The 24648-nt window shown below is 39.1% G+C and overlaps 1 protein-coding gene across 5 annotated transcripts in view; it reads right to left on the minus strand.

Annotated features, from left to right (window-relative positions):
• Window positions 1-3216: 3216 nt before the first annotated feature.
• HPS4 (Hermansky-Pudlak syndrome 4 protein) overlaps window positions 3217-24648 on the minus strand; it is a 220544-nt gene continuing 199112 nt past the window's right edge. For all 5 annotated transcript variants that reach the window (XM_076175269.1, XM_076175271.1, XM_076175272.1 and 2 more), the window contains 9 exons: window positions 22570-22703; window positions 20205-20517; window positions 16498-16592; window positions 11963-12026; window positions 11703-11813; window positions 10452-11583; window positions 9939-10108; window positions 9288-9496; window positions 3217-6613 (listed from right to left, as the gene is read on the minus strand). In XM_076175269.1, the coding sequence (XP_076031384.1) occupies window positions 6445-6613; window positions 9288-9496; window positions 9939-10108; window positions 10452-11583; window positions 11703-11813; window positions 11963-12026; window positions 16498-16592; window positions 20205-20517; window positions 22570-22703 (2397 nt within the window). In that variant the 3' untranslated portion in view covers window positions 3217-6444. The remainder of the gene's footprint in view (window positions 6614-9287; window positions 9497-9938; window positions 10109-10451; window positions 11584-11702; window positions 11814-11962; window positions 12027-16497; window positions 16593-20204; window positions 20518-22569; window positions 22704-24648) is intronic.

Consider the following 24648-nt stretch of genomic DNA (forward strand, 5'->3'; position numbering starts at 1 on the left):
CTCTTTATTTCTATCTTCCTCTCTTTACCTCTACCTCTTCATATCTCCCTCTATCTCTTTATCTCTTCATCTCTCTCTACCTCTATCTCTTTATCTCTCTCCCCCTCTTTCTCACCCTCTCCTCCTCTCCCTCTCCTCCTCACTCTCTCTCTCTCCCTCTCCTCCTCCCTCACTCCCTCTCTCTCTCTCTCTGTCTCTCTCTCTCTCTCTCTCTTCCTCGTCTCTCTTTTTCCTCGTCTCTCTCTTCTCCCCCTCTTTCTCCCTTCTCTCTTTCTCTCCCTCTCCCTAAATTGTTCAGAAGAAAAATAGGAAGAGCGATTAAGGAGAGAATAGCTTCTTATCGCCGCCATAAGGCAAATTGAAGCGGTTTTGCCCATCAAGAATATATCCTACCGCTGCTTATGTTGTGTTGTTTGCGTGCATGATTGTGTATAATACAGTCTTCCATTATGTGTTGTATGGTATGGGGTGAAGTGTTACATCCTGGGCAGCTGTTCACAATGCGGTCATCCAGCCTCCTCCGGTAGCTTAGAAGTGCTGGGTGGTGGCTGCACCGCAGTCTGGCCAAGTGGACTCTGTCCTTTCGTGGGATAGAGGATTCAGAAGGGTGGATATCAGGGGGTCTGGCATGCAGCAGTGTGTTGTCTTTCAGTGTGTTAATGTAGCGGTGAGTGATATGATTATGAATATGTTTCCGGAGGCTGGTATTTGGTGGTTGTGGAGGAAGAGAAGAGAGTATTTGTGCGTAATAAAGGTCTTTGGGTGTTGTTTTAATGTTCCTTGGTGTGTGTGGGTGTTCTGCTATGTAGTGTAGCGGGTGTGATGTGTTTGTGGTGGCTGCGGCAAGTATTTGTGTGCCTCTCATGTCGAGGTGGTCCTTGACTTTGAGGACTTTTGTTTCATGGTGTAAATGGTCTGTAGGTGTTGTATTTGTGCAGCCTGTAATTGTTTTTAGGGCTTTGTTTTGTATGATTTGAAGGGTGTTGTGGTGTGTCTCACTGAGATTAGGAGCCCATGCAGGACTCGCATAATTCATCACTGAGCGTATGCATTGTTTGTATATTGTTATATTAGTTTCTTTTTTTTGTCCAAATGTCGTTCCAGTGATTGACTTAAGTGCGTTAAGTCTAGGTGTGCATTTGTTTTTTGTGTTTGTGATGTGTTGTTTGAAAGACATGGATGTATCGTATGTTACACCAAGAATTTTCGGTGTGTTTGTGTGTGGTATTAGAGTGTTGTTGATGTAGAGATGAGGTATGTATTTGTGTTCTATTGTCCAGTTAGTGAGAAGTGTTGCTGTAGATTTGGTTGGAGCTATTTTGAGTCTGTTTGTGATGAACCATGTGTTGAGTGTATCAAGGTATGGCTGGATTATTTCTGCAGCTTTGTCTGTGTTACGATGTGTGCATGTGATTGTTATGTCGTCTGCATAGGAAGAGATTTGTATTTCTGAGGTGTCTGGTGTGGGTAAGTCATGCATGTATAGATTAAATAGTGTGGGGGATAGAACTGAGCCCTGTGGTACTCCATTCTTAATGTTTCTGATGTGCGATGATTGGCCATTATATGACACGTTAGCATTCCTACCTGCCAGATAATTGGCCAGCCATCTTTTGGTGTTATTGTGCATGTCTGTGTTATATATTTTATTTGTTAGGTTGTGGCGGGGGATAGCATCAAAAGCTTTACTAATGTCTAATGTTATGAGAAGTGTTCTGTGGTGGGGCCTATCTAAATTGATGCCATCTAAAATTCTTTGTGTGAGGTTTATCAGAAGTGTTTGTGGAGTGTAGTGGCCTAAAACCGTGTTGTGAGTCAGCAAGGGGAATATGTGGTGTGACAAGATTAAGTATTAGGCGTTCAATGAATTTAGAGGGGGTGCAGAGAAGTGTGATTGGGTGGTGCGATGTTGGGTTTGTAGGGTCTTTGTTCGGTTTTGGAATGGTGATTATTTTACCATGCTTCCAGATGTTGGGTATAGTGTTGTGTGAATAGCTGTAGTTTGCAATGTTTGTGAGTGAGTGTATACCTTGTGGTCCAATGTGTTTTAGGTGGATGTTGCTTATGTTACCAGGGCCACAGGCAGATGAGTGCTTGAGATTATGTATTATGAGTTTTGTCTGACTGTCTATGAAGGGTGTATAGTCTGAGTCTGTGGGGAAGTCTTTCTTACGTCGAATGGTGCATCGGTCGTCAGGGTGAGAAGTAGTGCAAAATTACGTATGTGTGCGTTTGCTTGTTGTCTGTTTGAGGGTAGATTATCTGTTGTTGTGATTATTGCTGCGTGAGAGCGTGTAGTGTTACTCCTAGGTCCTGGAGCTGCAGTGTCTAATGTCGTGGGACCACCCCCCAACCCCAAGAGTTGGGGGCCAAACAGCAGCAACCACCCCTGGCCATCAGCTCTACGCAGGTGGCACCGATCCCCAAGAGGAGCTACACCTGCCTTGGGGAGTTACTAGTTGTCAGTTCTCCTTGTGTGAAGAAGTAAAATATAATCAGAATATGAAGATCTTGATCACAATCCTGAGACTAAGTGCCTGCCTCTAGGGTAGTGCTTCTCAATGTGGGGCATATGCCCCACAGGTGGGCAATTCAGTTTATCAGGTGGGCAATATGATTTTTAAGAGGGGCAATTGAGGGCAACTGAGGGGGTCTGGGTCAAATTCTTATTATTTCTATTTTATTAAATTCTTTCATATTTTATTTTTTATTTTTTTTATCAGGTCAAAGATGTAGCAGCTTATGTTTCAGATAATATTTTAAACCAAGGTTTTATGCTTTTTCAGCTGAAGGCGAGTTTATTTTTCAGATGATAAGAATTGTATATCACCACATGGGGGACATCATGATTTTAAAGGTGATTAGGTCAGGGCATGGCCAGAAAAAGGTTGAGAATCACTGCTCTAGGAACACTACCTTCTAATAAAGGTGAGGATATTCTTAGGTTTTGAAGATAGCAACCAGAGAGCTGATCTCCATCTCTCAGGATCATCACACGTAGTTACTCATCACTGGTTTCTAGGATGTTCTTATTTCTTGTAAATTACATTGTTAAAAGGTCCTTGCCTTACAAGTTAAAAAAAAAATCCACACATGCCTTTCCATGACAACAGGGTAATATCATATGATAGGAAACTCACTGAAGTTTCCTCTGTGCGAGATTGTTTACAGTCCATCACTGAAGGTCAGCAGTTTATTCTAGATGTAAAATGACAATTTTCTCATCTTGTTTTATTATAACACGTCACTGTACATAGAACAATTATGGTGATTACATAATAGCAGAAGTTGGAAAATGGGCACATGGCTGGAATGTATCGTTGGACATCGGAGTGACCCGCCATCTCTTACCCAAGGAGCTACCAAAGAACAAATGCAAGTCTAATGTCAAATCATTTCTGAACTCAATAAGAAAAAATCAAAGAAAGTTTTACTACAGTTTAGTAGCAATCCAATAACAATGGCTTCAGTAAAGCCAACAAAGGTATATTAACTAAATAATTATTCATTAAGTCAATACAAAAATCACAACATGATCCTTGCACCTTATGTTGTTCTCACAATAAGAGATTATTATAGTTCAAAGGAGCTCCACAGGAAGAAGAAGGTCAGATCAAGATAAGCTCTAGACTAGTGCCTCAAATCTTCTTTTACATTAAACATGGAGGGACTAACAACAAACCAGAGTGTCTTGGGTTTATGAATCAATATGCTCACATATATGGCAATGGAAATAATTAGGGGAAAACCTGTGGTTGACATGAAATAGAAAAAAGTAAGGACTCCTCATTTGCTATTCCTTCTGAGTCTAGCAAACCTGCCCCTACTATGTGTAATACTGGCAAAAGTGATGGTTCAGAGTGCGCAGGTGGCAGGATGATACAGTAAATGTACAGAATGTAAAACAAATGTTGTGCATCTGTAGTGCAAAGCTAATGATAATAAGTTAATTACGTGCATAAGAATAAAATATGACTGTTCATTCATGTTAAAAATATGAAGTGTAGCAAAAAAAGGATCACAAATTCTTAAGGTAAATTGGCCAAGGCAAACTGCAATGTTTCATAATGGCAGTCCAGTGCTCAACTGAGGTCAACTAAAACCACTCATTACTGAAAGTCTTGCAATTTAACACCTCCTGCATTTCACCTTTGAGGCTTAGCGGAAGGTTACACACACAATGGTATAGTACGCAAGGGTAGCATGGTCTGGCAAACTGCGCAACAACAAAGCTGGGAGGGTGGGAAATTATCAACCTCTACTTACAATTATTAAACATGTACCCTGTTTATGCAAATTTGTATGAAAAGTCTTGATGCAGCTTTCAAATTCATACCCATCGACAGAAAGATATGAAACTGGTTTGGATGTTTGATACAGTGTAAAACAATGGATGTACCTGTGTAGGGCGGTATCCAACTTCGATTTAGTCTATCAATCTGAGTTGCACATGAGCAAGTCAGACAAACATCATGCTAGGAACAACTGAGGTCATAGCTTTTGGCAAATACATGATTGGTTCACAAGCCAAAGTCTATCAATCGCGGATATTTTCCTCGACATCACTGAAATGGCCTGGATAATGTTTCCATATGTTCAAGGGTAAAAGAACCCATAGTATTGACAATGTAATTCAGAACACGTATTTTCAGTATGTCTTACAGGTAGGCCTTGGCTAAAGGTTGCTTCAATGTCTGTAGCTTTACAAAATTGTTAATTTATGTATGTATATGTTTATGTACCTGTGTTCATATCCACACGATAACTGCAGAAATAGTGCATATGTATCTATCTGCTTATCTGAAAGCAAGTATGTCTGCACAGTTTATACGTGTATGTATGCCCATTACCTGTGCATGTATTCTTATGTTTGTACCCATGTACATGTGTATATGCATGAAAATTGGTGCTGGTGCACATAAAGTACAATTTTATGTGCATATGTGTCAAGTGCATGCATTAGTATACTTAGGCACACACATGTTCATTTGTACACATGTGTGCATGTGTTTGCAAATCTATGCAAATGTGGGGGGATAATGACCCTCACTCTCATAATGCAGATTGCAATTGTTAGCCACCTTGAGGCAAATAAGACAAATTGGCAGTTATGGAGCAATGCTTTCTCTGTGTTTTCTCTTAAAACTCCACATTCAAGTTCACTCCAGCCTCACTAGTCTGACATTTTGGACCTATTAAACCTAAGAATACCTGTATACCCTTTTTTTTCATCATAGCCACATTATAATTTGAATGATGCCATGATCTTTTCATATTATCACTCTTTTTCAGTTCTACATATATGGATGGAAGGAAGAGGATGAGTTCAGCCAATTTCATTGGCATTAGCATTTCGTATAAAAAGGAGTGTCACATCACTCTGCTTACAATAAAAGATACTTTCCAGCAAATATTTATCTTTAAAAAAAATTATATATAATTCTTTCATCTTAAGAAAATCTTTATATCTTTTCAACTATCAGCTTTCTTTCTCTATCTTAGCTGTACAGAAGCAACTCCCCACAATAGGCCGGACTAGTGAGGCTCTGTTGGACATCAACATTACCCATATCAATGCATCCTAAAACACTAGTTAAACTAGCCAGGTTCTGCCATAAATCATCATCTCCACCCAGTACCAATCCTTGAGGTGGCCAATGATGAAGGCATTCCAGAATAACCCCAATGAAAAGCAACACATCATTAATGCAAGATCCATTCCAAATACTGTACCATTGATGTATTCTTACCTCACCTGAGCAATACAATTAAAAAGGTTCAAGTATCCATAACAATATTTCTGGAATATATCACAAGGCTTGGACAGATAGAGCAAACAGGTTGGTGGTTGCTGTTCCATCCTTAAGGGTGTGATGCCATGTCTACGCTCTACGGGCCAAGATATTGGGCTACCACGAAATGACACTAAGGCTTGAATAACATCAGAGTAAATATACCACCTCTCAAGTGACTAGACACATACACCACTAATCAATACTAGTAATACATAATATTTGGTATCTAGTTGGACAGTAACCAACTCACTGCTATGGACGCTACTGGACAAGATCACTATTCACTACAAGTCGTGCTTAAATAGCAGGTTTTTTTTTTCTGTTTTGTTTTATTTTTATTTTTTTTTACTAATCATGAAAACTTATTACCAAACACAAGAGTACAAAAAGACATAACAATTGGCACAAACATTTCACTAAGCACGACATATTTTGTATTTTTTTATGGTTTATTTGTTTAGTACATTTTATGTGGAAATAGCAGATTTATAAAATTAAAAGGAAAGTCTTTACAGGCAACAAAAATTGTGTAAATATATACATAAGAAAAAATAGTCATATTGAAATGGAAAAAGTAAGGGTTTAAGACTTTGAGCTGAATTTGAACCCTTATCCTAATAATTGTAGCTGCTACAGGGGGGAGAAACGCCTAGAGCACTGTAACGGCGTGGTCCCTCTCCAGGCGACGTCGTGCCCGGTGTGGCATTTTGGCCATCATGTCACTTGGAATAGGCAAACCTGGGCGCCACACTCCTGTCGCCTGGTAAAATGTCTCTGTGTTGCTGTGCCGGTGCCCCCAAATTAATGTGTCTCCACTCCTGAAATGTAAATAACAACATATATCAGGCTATTTTTTTCCCTTACGGATGAAAAACATTACATATTGTTAATCAACGTGAGACAAAAAGTGTGAAAGATCACATTTACTATTATACATATTATATATATATATAATAATGTAGATGTAGTAGTACATGAAAAAAAAAATATATTAAACCCACTCTCGGAGAAAAACTAAGATACAGAGTAAATCGTATATTTCAACCACTAACAGTCGTCCTCTTCAGCAGATAAATACATAGAGTAGAAAACAAGAAGATATATACAGAGGGAAATTACAACAAAAGGGAACTAGGGAAGCCTCATGTCACATGCCCTTGATGGGGTTGGACATTTCATTCCTTAGAGATTTATTTGTCTCCTGCCAAGCTGGTGATAGAATCTGGTGACCATTGACCTTTTGATGTGTTAGAGTTAGGGAAAATGTTTGATGAATGAAGATTCAACAAATTTTCTTTTGAAATTACAATGTAATTTGTACAGCATTGGGATGAAGGGTGTGAAGTGGGATCTCCCCCATGAGGGAAATAACACAAAAAGAAATAATGGATCATTTAAAAATCCTTGACATCAGGAAATCATACAGCCCAGATGGAATTGCAAAAAGGATACCAAAATAATGTAAAGAACTAATGGACAAGATATAATATAAGTTGCTCATTCAAAGAAGGAAAAATACCAAAGGACTGGAAAAATGCCAATATTGTACCAATATATAATGGAGGAAATGAGGAAGACCCGATAAATGAATTACAGACAGTTTGGATTTAGACAGGGAAGATCATGTGTCACAAATTTTATTTGTTTCTACTCAAGACTAATAGATACAATACAAGAAAGGGACGGATGGGCTGATTGTGCTTTCCTAGACTTACAAAAAGTCTTTGACAAAGTACCACATAAAATATTATTAGGAAAACTGGAAACTACAGGAAGGATACAAGGTAAATTACTGAGCTGGATGGAGGATTTCTTGCATGGAAGGAAAATGAGGGTAGTGCTCAGAGAAAAGTGTTCAACTTGAGAGGTGATTAGTGGGGTTCCACAGGGATCAATATTGGCTCCAATAACGTTTGTCATTCATTTATGTGAATGACATGGACAAGGGTGTGGAATGTTACCGGTACATGAGCTGCTTTGCCAATGATGCAAAATTCCTGAGGAAAGTGAATACTAAAAAGGATTGTGAATCGCTGCAAAGAGATCTGAACAAGGTTTGGAAATGGAGTCAGAAATGGGAAGTGGACTTTAACATCAAGAAATGTAGTATAATGAAATTTGGAAAAAGTAAAAAAGAAAAAAAAAAAGAAGAATATCAGAGCAATATAAAATCAGTGCAAAGGTAGTAAAGAAAGTGGGATCTGAAAAAGACCTGGGAGTAATCATCACAAATGATATATCTCCTGATAAACAGATAAACAAAATGGTCAAAGAACCCTACAACTTGTTAAGATCAATAAAGATGACTTTTACCTACTTGGACGAAGATATGGTGAAGAAAATAATAGTCACACTGATAAGGCCTAGACTGGAATATGCTGCAACACTATGGTCATCCAGTACCAAAAAGAATATAAAGAAAGTTGAAAGAATCCAGAGAGCAACTACAAAGATGGCCCCAACACTTTCAAAACTGTCATATGAGGAGAGATTGTCAAAGCTGGAATTATAGACTTTGGAACAAATAAGAGAAAGAGGGGACTTGCTAATGATCTTTAGCATCATGAATGGCATGGAAGTCCTTGATGGAGAAGACTTACTAAATTGGGATAAGAGAAATACAAGGGAACATGAAAAGCAACTCAAAAAGGACAGTTATAGAAGAGACCTAAAAAAAAATAATAATAATAATAATAAATAAATTAATAAAAAAAAATCCACATAGTGATGGATGTCTGGAACAAACTGGATGAAACAATACTCTGTACAAAAAATATACACAAATTTAAGAGCAAACTAAACACTGCGAGATACAAAGATGGGATACCATGAGCTTAGCTCCCCTTCCTGTAAGATACAACTAGATAAATACTAGATATACATACATACATGTATATATACAGATGTGTATATGTATATATACATATGTATATATATACATACATGTATATTTACCTAGTTGTATCTTATGGGAAGGGGAGCAATGCTCATGGTGTCCCGTCTTTCTATCTCGCCATATCTAGTTTGCTCTTAAATTCTTGTGTTGTTCATATATACATACCCATGTGTATATATACATATATTTATATATACATTCATACATATGTGTGTATGTACATGTGTATGTATATATATATATAATATATATATATATATATATAATATATATATATATATATATATATATATATATATATATATATAAACACACACATCATAGGTACAATCACCTCTTCATATTGTTATGACACTTTTCATTACCCAAAGATATCTACTTGCTTCCCTCACTCTACAGTTTACCTTCACTCCCACTCATCCATTCCTTGTTACATGTGACTTTAAATACTTAAAACTCTTCACTCCCTCTTGCCTCTCTCCTTTAAGACCTACCTTCAACTCACTGCCACCCTTGCCCCTTGTACAAGGGTGAGGATAATGAACTGGCAATAATGTAAAACCTTGTTAATACATGAGTGAACTTTAACTGATTACCTCATAGTGATCTCCATCAGTTCAGGGTTGTAAACAAAATTGTGATGGGCCTGGCTGATAAGGGGGACATGAAGTGTTGCAGCACTTGGTGCAGTTAAAACTGCATAGGAGCATTGTAAAAATGAATCGCCACCTCTGTCTTCAGCTGCATCAAGAGCACGCAAAATGGTTGCTTCCACATCCATAAGTGTACTGGACCCAATCCGCCACTGAAGCAAAAGAATATTTCATTAGCCCCCTATCTCTATCTCCTTTATTTTCTAATGCATGCAGCTTAATCAGTATGCTTGTTATCAATCCCATATTGAAGCAGCACTGAATAATCAAGAAAGCTCCTTGTGCTGTGTACTTTTATAGGCCCTACAATTAAAAAAAAATAATAATAATCATCTTTCATGATTTGCTCCTTAAAGAACCTGTTTTGAATAAAAGACATCTTGTACCAATGAGTCTGTCTATAAAAGAAATTGGTACACATGTAAAGATACTGAATGACAATGAATCAGTTACATATCAATTATTATTTCTTTCATGCATCTAGTTTGGTTATATCAATGGTAGTTACTGTACACTGATAGAACAGGTACAGTGAATACCTCATGGCATATAAATCACTTGCAATTCTAGTAAAGAATATTCTATGTTCCTTACAAGTGAATAGATAAAGTCAGGGTTGTGCGCAGCTTCAGGGGAAAGGAGCAGCAAAAGCCTCATGTTGGACTGTTGATGCAGATAAACATTGAGCAAGCGGCCGGATACTGACTGCTGGTGCCCATCACCACCCCTGCCATCTTCCTCCCCACTTAATGCTTCATGTTGGGCTGTAAGTCAGTAAAGCACAAAAATTACAATAGAACTGGTGTCACAAAGAAACTACTTTGATATTACACATTTAGTCAAATAATATAAAAACGTTTATGCCAACTATTCAAATTTCATATCATATGACAAACATCACCAGTTCAGTTCATAACTGTTATACAGTGAGTATATTGCAACATGAATAATAAGAAATAAGACTGAAAATTATATTCATGACATCAAATACAACTGCAAATATCCTAAATATTTTGTCATTGTAAAACAGCATGATGAACAGAACAAAAATTTTACATGTCAATGAAAGCTCAAAATAACATAATGTATACAAATAAATAATATTACCTGATTCTGTTAGGTGACTCTGACTGTTGGTCTCAAGTTCAAAAGATAACTGTTTGCCCTCAACATGTAGTCTCTCTGTACTTGAAAGTAATTCATTGTTTAAACCTATCAACCTCTTGTCATCATTGTTGTCCTTTGTGTCCATGAAGGAGCTCAGCTCAAGAACACTTATTTCAGAATCTTCACTCTTAGATGTATCATCATCATCTTTATTCTCTTCAACTTGGGATTTCATATTACCATTGAGGTGTGCTTCTCCATCAGTCTCAGCCTTTGTTAAATTCCCATTTATTTCTGCTTTCTTGTAATTGCGACATGTTCCATTAATGCTATCTACATTCCTATCCTCACTGGGCCTATTAATCTTATCTGGTGCAAAATGAAGATTTAATCTGTTCTTTGTGTTTTTGACATTGAGTTCACTATCTGACTGTGTTCCATCTTCAAACCCACTTTCATTTTTCTCCTTTTCATAGCGAGCCTTGGAGACAGCTAGGCCATTGTGTTTGACAATAGGACTAGTGGGATCAGCAATTGTCTGCACCAATACTGATTCCATATTCTTATCTGTAATATAAGAGGGCAAACCCTTGTGTCCAATACCATAACCTCTCTTGGACATATTAAAGCCATTAGATTTCAGCTCAGGAGGTCCCATACTGTTTGCTGCCCCGTTACCCCCCAGGCCACCTCTATTGGACACAATGCCCATCCTGTTCCCAGGTAATCTCCGAGGAGTATTATGTGTGGAATTGACCCCAGAAGTCCTTGGTTTCCTATTGGTAAGGACTTTGTAGCGTAAGTCTGGAGAATTGCTCCCTACTTCTGGCAACATGGCTGCCACACGAATTTTTCGAGGAGAACCAGGCAAACTCTGGGATGGCCGTCCATCAGCTAGAAGATCATTGTTCTTGTTAATTTTGGCACACATCTTGAGAGGATCAATGTGACCTTTAGCTGGTGGCATGATTGTGGGGATTAACTGTGAATCTATGGAAGAACTTGTGGAAGATGGCAGGGTGGAGGGGTAGGAATGGAGGGATTGGTTGGATCGGAGGACGGAGCGAAGGAGGGAGAGGTCTGTGTGTGCCACCTCCCCGTGAAGACCTCGCTCCCCACGGCGGGGTAGAGCCTACAACAGAAAGAAAAATACAATTCTACACTGTTGTTAATTTTGAATGTGTTCTTAATATAATGAATATAAAGTTTACAAAATAAGTTTATAGCATGTAGGTGAAACAGATGAAATACCTTGGGCAAAGCGTTGATGAGAGTTGTATAGGCTGCCTTTTGGATGTAAAGCTTTTGGATACAAACTCCTTCTGGCAGCTGAAAATTCACATCCTGGTCTTCCAATACACTCTGCAAGGCATTCAAGTGTTGATCAAGGCTATACATAATTAGTGAAAACCATCTCTGTTCCATATCTACATTTTTATTGCCTATACAATACACCAAATGACAATGAAATATCAAAAGGAAATTAATCAAAATATAAATGATATACATACTGTGGGTTGTGTGAGTTGCATGAGGGTTCGGGTGAGATGAGGATCTAGTTGACTGCTCAACACTCTATAATGATAATAATAATAATAATGTCTGTTAAACATCCATTTTATGGTCATATAAAATCAAATTACAAATAGTATGTAAAAACTACATACAATATATGAACATCAAAATCTACAAATTCATACATCCAGTTTACAGTATATTGTGCATATAAACTATATAATATACAATACTTCAACTGACAGAATGCTCATATGTTGAACACAGATTCCATCTCAGTTGAAGGATGGATATGAACTAAGGTTTCCCCCTAATTTAAAAAAAATTTGCTTATCCTGCCAATTCCATAAGACTTATGGTGGTGATCTGTTGTAGAATACATGATTCTTTTTCACTCTAGACTCAACATGCATAATAACAGAAGGAATAATGATACAAACTACCAATGTGGTTGTAGGATGCACCAAAACCACCTAATTGAATGCCTACATGTGGAAACCAAAGTCCTCTCTAAAGCACCACATGAGAATGACAGGAAGACCAATCTACACTGAGGCCCTGAACACCACACACCTATCTCACTGCGCCACTCAAGCACCAACAGCAAAATGTACCAAACTATACCAGCAGCATACTACTCAAACATTTACAACAATCTGCCACCTGTGCCACTTGATATATCCACACAAAAACACATCCACAATTAGATCACTAAACATGCTCTTCAAAACAGACCACCAAAATTTATAATCCACTAACACTCCCCAGACATAAGCCCACACAAAAAATGAATTCTCACATCATGTAAGAACCACACTGGCACCCTTGCTTTAAGGATACTATCCAGTAGTGAAATAGTACAAACACAGAATAGGTTTGACCACCGAATCAAACTCCCCTACATGCAACCACCACACAGAAGACACAAAAACCCTCATAATACAGTGCCCCACATTAATGATCCCTAGACAACAACATATCTTCCTCGAGTGGCTGAAATTGTTCTGAGAATGTTGCCAGTTACCTAGAGGCCACAGGTCCCCTGAAAGAGAGACCAGAGGCAACAGACTGACTGACTGAATGATGTGGTAAAGGTGATTATTACAAGTTGCTCTTTTGCCTGGAATTTGTGACTACTTTCCTACAACCATGGAGATTGTAGGAGACTCTTACTATAAGCATATACACACAAATATACAGCACATTACAATATAGGAAGAATAAAGGAAGCAAAGATGCTAATGGAAAATGTACAGGAGTACAGATAAGGAAGATGAGGGGAGAAAGAGGAGTAAAATTAAACCAAAAGAATAGGAGGGTATGCAGAGAGGCACAAAGGAGAGGCTGGGTATAGAATACAAAATGGCTAGTAGCTAGTGGTGTAAGGTTAAGTGATGTATTGAGCAGTAGCCTACTGAGCAACAATAATATCATGTTAGCAGTAATACATTACTTTGAATCTTATTTTACCATGTAAATTATTATAATAGTATCATCATTGTCCTGTAGACAAAATGCATTCAGCCATTATCATTTTCATCACTTTCAACATTAATAGCACACCACAAAATATTTTTTTCCCATAACCTTTTTTCAATAACCTTTAAAAAATTCACAGTGAAACAAAGTTTTTCCCTCACAACAATACTTCATCCCATTCAGTTAGTCGTAGGTTCGAATCCTACTCTCCTGTCTGATTCCCAATAGTGGCTGTTACCTGCCCCAAAAGTCCAAGCAAATAGAGTAATGATGATGGCTTTGACCACAGCTATGCACCTCCTGGTGTAGGCTCCTCACCTTCCACCACTTTCTTGTAAAGTAGGGATACATCTTATGTGGAAGTGAGTCTTATACACAGGCAAATGTGGTAGTTGTGCTCTTATATGTACAAATTTCATAAGTACAGTGCTGTATCAACAAAAGGGCGAATAAATAATGTACTGGCCAAATACCAGGAGCAATGGTAAGTGAGCTCTGTATTAAATGAGTATGGCTGCAACAACCAGGGTAGATATGTAATTTATGCCTTTGCAGTCATAGAATAATGGAAGGGGCAAACATTTACAGAATTTCTAGTTATGCAAGGGTCTCTGTCACCTAACTGTAGCAAGAACTGAGGGTCTACTGTACATACAACTGAGTTATATTTTCTTGATCACTAAGGGAATGAGTTGGGATACATGAATGGCAATAAGAATGCTCAACAGGTATGTGGAAAGAAAAAAGTTGAGAACCTCTGGCCTATATGATGATATAGCTCAAGCTGGAACCAACATGAATTCAAAACAAAGCATGATAATATGCTTTTAGGCATTTAAGGCACTGCCCATTAACCAGAAAGATTGAAAATATCTACACCATTGTCTTTGTGTATGAGCTAAGAGTGGACCCTTCCAAGCAAGGCCTTCATGCTACTTTATTCTATTTATTTATCTGTCTTATGACAGAATTTTTTTACAGTATTAAAAAGATGTTTTGAAAAGAAATTTAAAGAGGAAGAGGAGGCAAATCAAGTAGAGAAGAAAAGGTAAAAGGTGTAGACAGAGTGATGATAATGAAAGAGATGGCAGTAAAAGGAAGATGGGCAGAGTATTTTAGGAAGTTGCTAAATGTGAAGGAGGATAGGGAGGGAAAGGTAGTTGCAGTGGAAAGTGCTAACAAAATGACAGCAATGAGAGAGGAAAATGGAGGAGAAATAAGGAAAGATGAAGTGAAGACAGTTGTTGAGATGATGAGAGCAGGGTCACTGATTAAATGAAGTGGCCTTGTTATGGATATGCTGTGTCTTACTGCACTGCTTCTGACCCAGGACAGTGGGCGAGATGCAGGGATGACCTGTCATCCAGGAGGAGCCAAGATAGGAAGGAGGGAGGGGGGTGAATGGGAGTGGAGTATGTGGGGATGGAATGGGTGGGAGTGGATTTTATGCCTTTCTTTTTTGGCTACCTCCCTTGTAAGGGGGAGAAAGCCATTGGTATATGTATGTATTTAATCATTATTAATTTATTTACTTATTTACTCCATGCATTTTACTTCATTTATCTATATTATTATCATTAATTTGTTTGTTTATTTATTTTCTTGTTTATTATCTTTTTAAAGAAGTACAAACATCACCCTGTATGTAATCTAATACAACCATATTACCAAATAAGAAGTTAGGTACATAATGCAGAACAGTCAGTGGTATTTACCAAACTGTAGTATGCAGGAAAGGAGTAACATTTTTCATACCCAGCCTATTCATGTACAGTTCCAACTCTATATTTTTTGTTTCCAATTATCATATTTATGTATTTTATTTGATATTTACACCATTATAGTCTTTACTTATTTATCTATTATTATTATTTTTTTTTTTTTCACATCCGACCAAGATATGGACCAAAAGGTCTCCTGTCAGTATGCTCCACCTTTGTAATCCTTTGTAATATCTAGATTTGAATTCATGTACTGTTTGAGCTTGGGCTATACCACTTTCTAAGCTATTCTAAGTATCTATGAATCTTATATAGAAAACTGTATTTCTTCACATCTTAAGAGGGTTTGGAGTGAACCATGTTGAGCAGCACCATGGTCTTTGGATCACATGTTGGACTTGTGATCAACAGCTATTTCCCTCCCAGAAGAGAGCTCAGAGCTCATATGACCGATCTATGGGTAATCCTGTGACCCTACATGCACACACACCCCCAACTCCCCGCTCACAAGAGTTGGAGTAACGACTCGCAGCGCAGAGATACTGAAATTATTTCAGCCCTGGGCAGGATTTGAACCCGGACCGCCGTAGTGACATTCGGGGACTCTACCAACCGCACCACCGAGCAGGCCACTGAGTAATGAGAACAACTGGATATTATCATATTGAGATGTATTCATGTATTTTTTGAGCTTGGGCTATATCACTTTACAAACTATTTCAAGTATTTATGCTTCTATATGGAAGAATGTATTTCTTCACATCTTAAGGGGGTTTGGAGTGAACAATGTTGAGCAGGAGCCACTAAGTAATAACAGTATCATGTCAATAAGATAGTTTCATCTTAATTTAAAAGGTAAATTAGAATATTGACACCACTTTGTGAACAAAATGTGCTCAATCTGTACCGCCATTATTATCATTGCTAACGCTACAGTATCTCCATCATTGCTGCTACTAACACAGCAATACAAAAACATTTTTGTTTTCCCCTACAAAACAAATTTTCAATAATAATAATATTTTTCTTTTTTTTTCAAAATTTCTTTGTAAACTAAGGCTGTATTATAAGAAATACTTAAGTTATGATTCAACTTATGCCTCCTCTATTATTGATGTATACATCTGTGGCAATTTAAAAGATTTCCATGAAAAAATTATATATAATATATATACATGTATATGTATGTACATACATACATATACCAAAGGCTTTTTCTCCCCTTATAAGGGAGGTAGCCAATAAACAAAGGCACATACTGTATATGTATGTATGTTGTATAAATAGACACATGAAAAGATGTTATCAGCTAGGCCAAAATGTGCATTTACCTTCCATGGTGTACAGTAGTACCAGCAAGAACACCTGGCTGCTGTTGGCATGTCTCTATGACCTGCTGCGCCCGCAGGAAGACTCCTCCACCACTCTGCAGAAGGCACAGATTTACAAGAAGTCTGAGAAAAGTTTACTCAATACAACTCCACACACCAGTTTCAAATGGGATTATTTCATGGGTTAAACCAATACCAAATGTAGAGGAAGTTTCATGCCTATATAAAAAAGGGGATATAGGAAGTTAGATAAATGGCTGCTAAGAAATTTTGAAGACTGCAGGAAAAGGTAAGGTTGTGGATGGCTAGAGGAAATCATGCAATATATGGTGTCTATAGAAAGTAGAAATGGAGATAGGAGGGATTATATGAACTACAAAGGGTTAAATCTGTCAACATTCCTGGTAATGTTATGGTAGAATATCACCACTTGTGGAAGATAAAACAAGGTGGATGGATTACAGTAGTTATTTACTTTGAGGGAAAGTAATGAGAAGGAAAAAGGGAGGAGACATATTAATCATGGATCTTGAGGAAGTATGCCACACAGTGTACAGAAATTGGTTATGAGTGCTGATGAAGTATGGAATGGAAGGAAAACTGCTTGAGGTGGTGAAAGCATGATTAAAGCAAGGTATGTATGAGGGTATGCTGAGAAGAAATGGAATGGTTTACACCAGAGATGAGCTTGAAAATAAGTGATGCTTGGAAAAGTAAATAAAATAGAATAAAATGGAAATATATATATAAGAAAAGTGGACTGTAAACCATGTGATAAATGTAGATAATTTGGAATTAACCCCTATGCTATGAAGGCACCTTTTACAGATTCAGTGCCTGTGCCTATTTCTCATGAAGTTTTTTAATTCTCCAAGACATTTACTTGTTTCTCTCAATTTACAATTTACCTCTACCTCATCCAGGAGGTGCCAAGATAAGAGGGAGGGAAGAGGGTGGAGGGGAGTGGAGTGTATTAGGGATAGAATGGGTGGGAATGGTTTTTATTCCTTTTTCTTTTTGGATACCTCCCTTGTAAGGGGAAGCCTTTGGTATATGTATGTACCTCTACCTCCACTCCACCTTTTCCTACCACATGCAACCCCAAATAACTAAAGCTATCTACTTCCTCCAGCCTCTCTCCTTGACTTACTTCCATCTCACTGTTATCCTCTCCCCTTGTAGATATCATCACTTTGCTTTTACCCACATTTACCTTAAACTTTCTCCTATCACAAACCTTCCCAAACTCCATACAAAAGATAAAAGGAACAGTACAAATATGAGCATTTAGGAAGATATCACAGAGAACAAATCCACAATTGGTACAAAGCATAATGAGACCAACTGCTCAGCATAGGAGTGAGTATTGGACACCTAGGAATATAGACAAGAATGATGTAAAGGTGATAGGGCCTGTCTGAGGAATACAAAAAATGAGAATGAATGAGGTGAGGATTACACTCCCATACACAGAAACCTTGCACTGCAGGAAATGGTATATTAAAAAGAAAATAGGGAAGGGGAAAAACTGTCTGTGTACTACAAATGATGGATAGGACATTGCTGAAAGGGTATATACAAATAAAATGAATAAATGAATGACAAAGTGGGAGAGAAGGCTGAAAACTGTGTGGCAGGATAGTGCTGGTCAGCGTTTAATGAAGATGTGAATAAGCAGAGGGGAGGCTGAAACAACAGTAAGAAATAAAGCAATGACTGTTCCATACAGCGTCTTAGAATGTTAGAGGTTGACAGCAATTGACTGAACTTTTTTTGAGATGAAGTGCTTCAGAAACATAGCAGGTGTTCGAAGAATGGATTGAAGAACAGGTATCGGAAGAAAGTTGTGGGCAGTCTTGGATTCACCATTAACAGGTAACCACCATGGCCTGGTACAACTTTGCAGTTCCTCTTTTGTAATGTTATTTATTTTCATCAGAACCATGTTGAAAACTAATATTTCATCTCAAAAGTACAATTTGAGGGACTTTATGGCGAAAATAATCGTTGTCTGCTAATCTGCATTCTAAAACACAGCATACAGTGCCATCTCTTGGTATTAGTTCCGATGACATCATGGATTGTGTATCAACCCAAGTATCCTATAGCAAAACAGGAGTTTTTCCACTATATAGACAAGCCAGAGACTTTGCCAATTACCTGGGACAGTGAATCTCCTCCAAGAGGAACCTGAGGCAACAGATTGATTAACTGATCATACAACTAGGTTCATCTGAGGAGAATCCACTACCTCATCTCGAGGAACTGCTTTCTTCTAAACATATCTTCTAAAGCAATGGTTCTTAACCTGGGATACCTGTACCTCCCCAAAGGAGTACAAAACCTTAATCCTGGGGGTACGAGACATGATAACCAGTGCAATGGCACTGTATATTTACCAAGAGAAAGCATAATGTGCATTCGTTGTATCCTACTAATTGAAATTTCTAATTTGAAAAAAAAAAAAAAGTACCTTTGTTCAGTGATTGAATATATCTAATAATTTCTTAGCAAGGTTTGCATTATTAATGCTTTTCATGTTTGCATTGTATTTATATTGGATGGGGGTACGAGTTAATTTTTTCTAGATAATCAAGTAGTATGGGCACTGAAAAAGGTTAAGAAGTATTGTTCTAAAGGTTCCTGAACACCAAATAATGTTAAGAGAACAAAGAGGTATCACAAAGTTTCTGGTATTCTGCTACAATCTGTATAAAGAGCAGCTCATGCTTCATTCTAACTGCTGTCATGCAATAATTTCACTGGCTTGGTGTTACTAGTTATTATATCAGGTGATTTATTTGGTGTTATTTGTAAGATGTTTTCTTAATTGTTAGATACTATGCTGTGGATGCATAGTTGTGTGTTGTTCTTAAGTGTTGTTGTTATTGTGGCCTGTACATTCTAGATTTCATGCTGGGAACTGAGGGTTGTCAGTCAACTATACTGCAAGGGTTCTCGAACTAAGAAGCAGGTGCTCACTCTACAGGTAGTGGAGTCCTTTCTAGAATCATTCCTTAAACTATTACTGTCTGATGGGACAAACTTGGTACCTTAAAGGTTTTCTTGTGCATAATGCCAATTTATTTCATCCAACTTAGAGGAACCATTTCACAGTAAAAAAGATAAAATAAAAAAATAATTAAATAAAATAAATCAATAAAATTGCTCCCCATCAAGACAAAGTCAATTTTAAGGATTTTGTTCTATCCATTACTTTATGACATTATTTAGTTCAGATCAACCCCTGGGCAGCAGAGGGTTAATTCAACTCATCTTTGCTCCCTCACTCAAGAACTTCTTTGATAAGAAATGGCATCCAAAACAGGTGCAACTTAATGATACCTTTCTTACCTAACCACTTTCAATTAATTGCACCATTTATAAATCACACACTCTAGTCTTCTGTGTGAATATATACATTTTATATGCATTCAGACTGTATGTATGGTATGATAGTATATGTTGTTTGATATAAAGGCTTTTTAGTTATGAAAAAAAAATTGAGAATGCTTAAATTAAGTCAACAATACATGGGGCAAACATCATTGACTATTCTTTTCAAGACAACTACAGAAAAAGATACATTCCACAAGAACAACAAACAATGCATATTCCATCCTACAGCCTCCAATGCAAGACTTCATCACGTAAATGGAGAGGAATGTGAAGTCACAGATCAAGGAAGAACATCTCTAAGTCCTTACCTTTGGAAGCTGAACGGAGGGGACTGCTGCGAACACAGAATGTAGCATCTCCATCTTCTTCTCCTCCTCCTCTTCCTCTTTGGCCTCGCCTTCTTCGTGGGCCACCATGGCTTCGACAGGCGGCTCCTCCTCCACCAGCTCTTCCCCGACGGCGACGGCGGCGGCGGCGTCTTCGGGGGCGGCGCTGCCCGTCTCGCTGCGGGGGGAGAGACTTGGGGAGGTCGCCACGGAGTCGCACTTCTCGTACAGATCATCCTTGAAGTTGGCCTTAGGAAGAGCTCTCAGCACCAGTGTGTCCAGAAGGCTATTCAACCTGTCAATTAAAGGGGACGCCTCGCTTTAGTGTATTTCTCCTGACACAGTTGACCATCCTCAAAGCCCCAATGAAAAAATGGGGAGAGTGCTTAGAACGAATACCAAAGAAATTGTAAATCGAAAAAAAGGCGTAAAAGAAAGAACGAAGAGAAATAGCAAAAAATGAGGAGCAGGAGTGGGGAGAGGGAGAGGACGGGGGGGAACCTGAGAGGGGACAAGAGGCGAAGGAGGGAGAACAGAAGGAAGGAAGGAAGAGAGTGACAAGTAAAGGGAGGATGGGGGAGGGGAGAGGATTGGGACGGGAAGGGAGCATGGGAAGGAATGATGGAGGGGGATCCAAGGTTCAAGGGAAGGGAGGGGGAACGAAAGAAGAGGGGAGAAGAAGGGCAGGAGATTGTGTAGAAAAGATGGAAATGGAAGAAAGGTGGAAAGAAAGGAATCAAGAGGGAGAGGGAAGGGGAATAGAGGAAAGGAAAACGACAAGAATTGGAAAACCGGCAGAGGAAGAGAAAGATTTTGAAGGAGGAGGAGGAGGAAGAAGAGGAAGAGGAGGAGGAGGAAGAAGAGGAGGAAGAGGAGAAGGAGGAGGAGGGGGAAGAGGAGGAGAAGGAGGAGGAGGAGGGGAAGAGGAGGAGGGGGAAGAGGAGAAGGAGGAGGAGGGGGAAGAGGAGGAGGGGTAAGAGAGGAGGAGGGGAAGAGGAGGAGAAAGAGGAGGAGGGGGAAGAGGAGAAGGAGGAGGAGAAGGAGGAGGAGGAGAAGGAGGAGGAGGGGGAAGAGAAGGAGGAGGAGGAGGAGGAGGAGGAGGAGGAGGAGGAGGAGAAGAAGAAGGAGGAGGAGAAGGAGGAGGAGTAGTAGTAGTAGTACCAGTTGTAGTACAAGTACAACAGAAGTAGGAGGATGGTGAGGAGAAGGGGAGTAGCGATGAGGAAGAGAGGAATGATTGACATATGAATAATACCCAGGAGAAAATAAAGACAAATATAAATAGATTTGAAATTAGTGAATAAACACTGTATAATGAATTCATACACTGTGTGCGCGCGCGCGTGTGTTTACCTAGTTGTATCTTACTGGAAGAGAAGCTACGCTTGTGGTGTCCCGCCTTTGTATCTCGCAGTGTCTAGTTTGCTCTTAAATTCGTGTATGGTATTTGCACACACTATTGTTTGTTCCAAGTGTCCACCACTATGCATGGAAAACTATTCTTCAGATCTCTTCTATAACTATCCTTTTTGAGTTTCTTTCTGTGTCCTCTTTTGTGCCTTTCATGATTCTATAGGCACAGGGGGACGGAGAGGGGGGGTCGCCGATTAAATGAAGCGGCCTTGCTGTGGATGTACTGTGTCTTGCGACACTGCTTCTGACCCAGGGCGGTGGGCAGGGTGCAGGGATGACCCGTCATCCAGGAGGTGCTCAGATGAGAGGGAGGGTGGGAGGGGTGTGGAGTGTATCTAGGGATGAAATGGGTGGGAGTGTTTTTATGCCTTTCCCTTTTTGGCTACCTCCCTTGGAAGGGGGAAAAAGCCTTGGTATATGTATGTATGTATGTATGATTCTATAGATGATCAGTAGGTCGCCTCTCTCTTCTTTGTTCCAAAGTCGATAACTTCAATCTAACCAGTCTTTCTTCATACGACAAGTTTGAAAGTGCTGGGGCCATTTTCGTGGTGTGTGTGTGTGTGTGTGTGTGATTCACCTTGGTCTTTGGATCACGTGTTGGACGTGATCGACAGTTATTTCCCTCCCGGAAGAGAGCTCAGAGTTCGTATCAGCGATCTATGGGTATTGCTGTGACCTTACACGCACCCACACCCCCAACTCCCCGCCCACGAGAGTTGGAGTAACGACTCAAAGCGCAGCGAAACTGAAATTATTTAACCCCTGGGCAGGATTCGAACCCGGACTGCCGTAGTGACAGTCGTGGACTCTACCAACCGCGCGTGTGTGTGTGTGTGTGTGCGCGCGCGTCTTTACCAGCCTAAGACCCTGTTCTTCGGGTCCAGGCCTAGACTTACCTGGAAAACAAAACCATGGGCCTAAGCACACCTACCTTTGGGAGAAAGTCGTGACGTCACAGCCCGTGGCCGTCCAGAGGGCTGGCAAGCCGCCCACCGCAGCCTCGAGCAGTTGGGACAGGTTCTGCAGGCCGCTAGACGCCCATTCTCGCTTAGCACCGCCCACCATCTGTGGGCGGAACAGAAGAAAAATAAAACGGTTGCAAGGTTTCTCAGCCCTTGTGCATGTATGTACTGATGACAAACTCACTCTCTCTCTCTCTCTCTCTCTCTCTACCCGCCAAACACAGACATTACTTGCTCTCGGCAGAGGATAGAGTACTTCGTGTTTGTACACATTATCAGTATTATGAAGGTATTCGAGGGTAAAACGTCATGATTAACAATGGAAACTCCTAAAACACACACACACACAAACACACTAGGTAAAACAACAAGGTAAATACACACACACACACGGTATAAAAATACTTGACCCATGATTGACACCCAGCTAACTAAATATACATCTGAACAGGTGCGTTCGCAAAACAGACAGAGACCAAAGGCATAGTTGAACCGACACTGCTTCCGAATGCAATTTAACTTGACTCTTCTCACATGCGTTGACTAGAATAGCAAAGTCGACTAGAATAGCAAGAGTCGACGAGAATAGCCAGGTCGACGAAAACTGACGACGACGACGCTTACACAGAAACGACTACAGACTTAACAACAACAATTTTGTCGACATTTTGCACGACCACAGTTGTCCTGGCTCTCTAGTCAGAGACCTCTGGAGAGGGGGAGATGGAGAGGAAAGGCAGACGACAATTGTATTGATTCAAGTCAACTCGTGCCGCACCTCCGACACTTTATTCTGGTTGACTCCTGACGATTTAAATTCCCCTGCATGGGCGGGCAGGGGGGGAAGTGGAGGGGGGGGGGCATTGGGCATGAGGAAATCAACCTCTCTTTGCTGCTGGAATGACATTGTTCATACATTTCGTTCAACACTTTACTAGTTGTAACAATAATGGTAATGATAATAACGGTATTGGTAATAGTAATAGTGATGGAAATAGTAATAACTGTATTAGTAATATCAATGATGGTGATAATAGTAACAATCTGTTTATTACCAGCGATACAGAGATGTACTGACAATATACAATTTGTACATTTTAGGACTAATTTGAGTACATCGTGTGTGCGTGTATTTACCTAGTTGTATTTTACGGGAAGGGGAGCTATGCTCGTGGGATCCCGTCTTCATATCTCATTTCATCTAAACTATTTTTAAATTCATGTATTGTTTTTGCACACACCACTTTCTCATCTAACTTGTTCCAACTGTCTATTACTCTGTGAGGAAAGCTGTTCTTTTTCAGATCTCTTCTATAGCTGTCTTTTTTTATTTTCTTTCCATGTCCTCTTGTATTTCTGTCATCCCATTTTATCAGATTCTCTCTATCAGTAATTTCCATGCCTTTCATGATTCTGTAAATAGCTATCAAATCTCCTCTCTCTCTTCTTTGCTCTAGTGTCTGTAGTTCAAGTTTTTCTAGTCTCTCTTCATATGATAGTTTTGAGAGTGTTGGTGCCAATTTTGTAATTGCTCTTTGTATTCTTTCAAGTTTTCTTATACATTTTTTTGTACTTGGTGACCATATCGTTGCTGCATATTCCAATCTTGGTCTTATCAGGGTGATTAGGATTTTCTTCACCATTTCTTCATCCAGGTATGTAAATGCAACTTTGATTGTTCTTATTAAATTATAAGTTTCTCCAAAAATCTTATTTATATGTTTCTCAGGTGACATATTATTCATAACAATGACTCCCAGGTCCTTCTCATTTTCTACTTTTTTTATTCCTTCTTCTCCCAATTTATATGCTCCTGTTATTCTGTTTTTGCTTTTTCCAAATTCCATTATACTACACTTTTTTGTATTGAACTCCATCTCCCACTTCCTACTCCATTCCTGTACTTTATTTAGATCTCTCTGTAGTGATTCACAATCTTCTTCAGTTTTCACTCTTTTCAGTAGTTTTGCATCATCTGCAAAGAAGCTCATATAGCTTTCAATTCCTTCATCCATATCATTAATATATATAGCAAACATTATTGGGGC

This window comes from Oratosquilla oratoria, chromosome 37 (genome assembly GCF_046742065.1).
Source record: "Oratosquilla oratoria isolate Oo_2021 chromosome 37, ASM4674206v1, whole genome shotgun sequence".
Classification (NCBI taxonomy): domain Eukaryota; kingdom Metazoa; phylum Arthropoda; class Malacostraca; order Stomatopoda; family Squillidae; genus Oratosquilla; species Oratosquilla oratoria.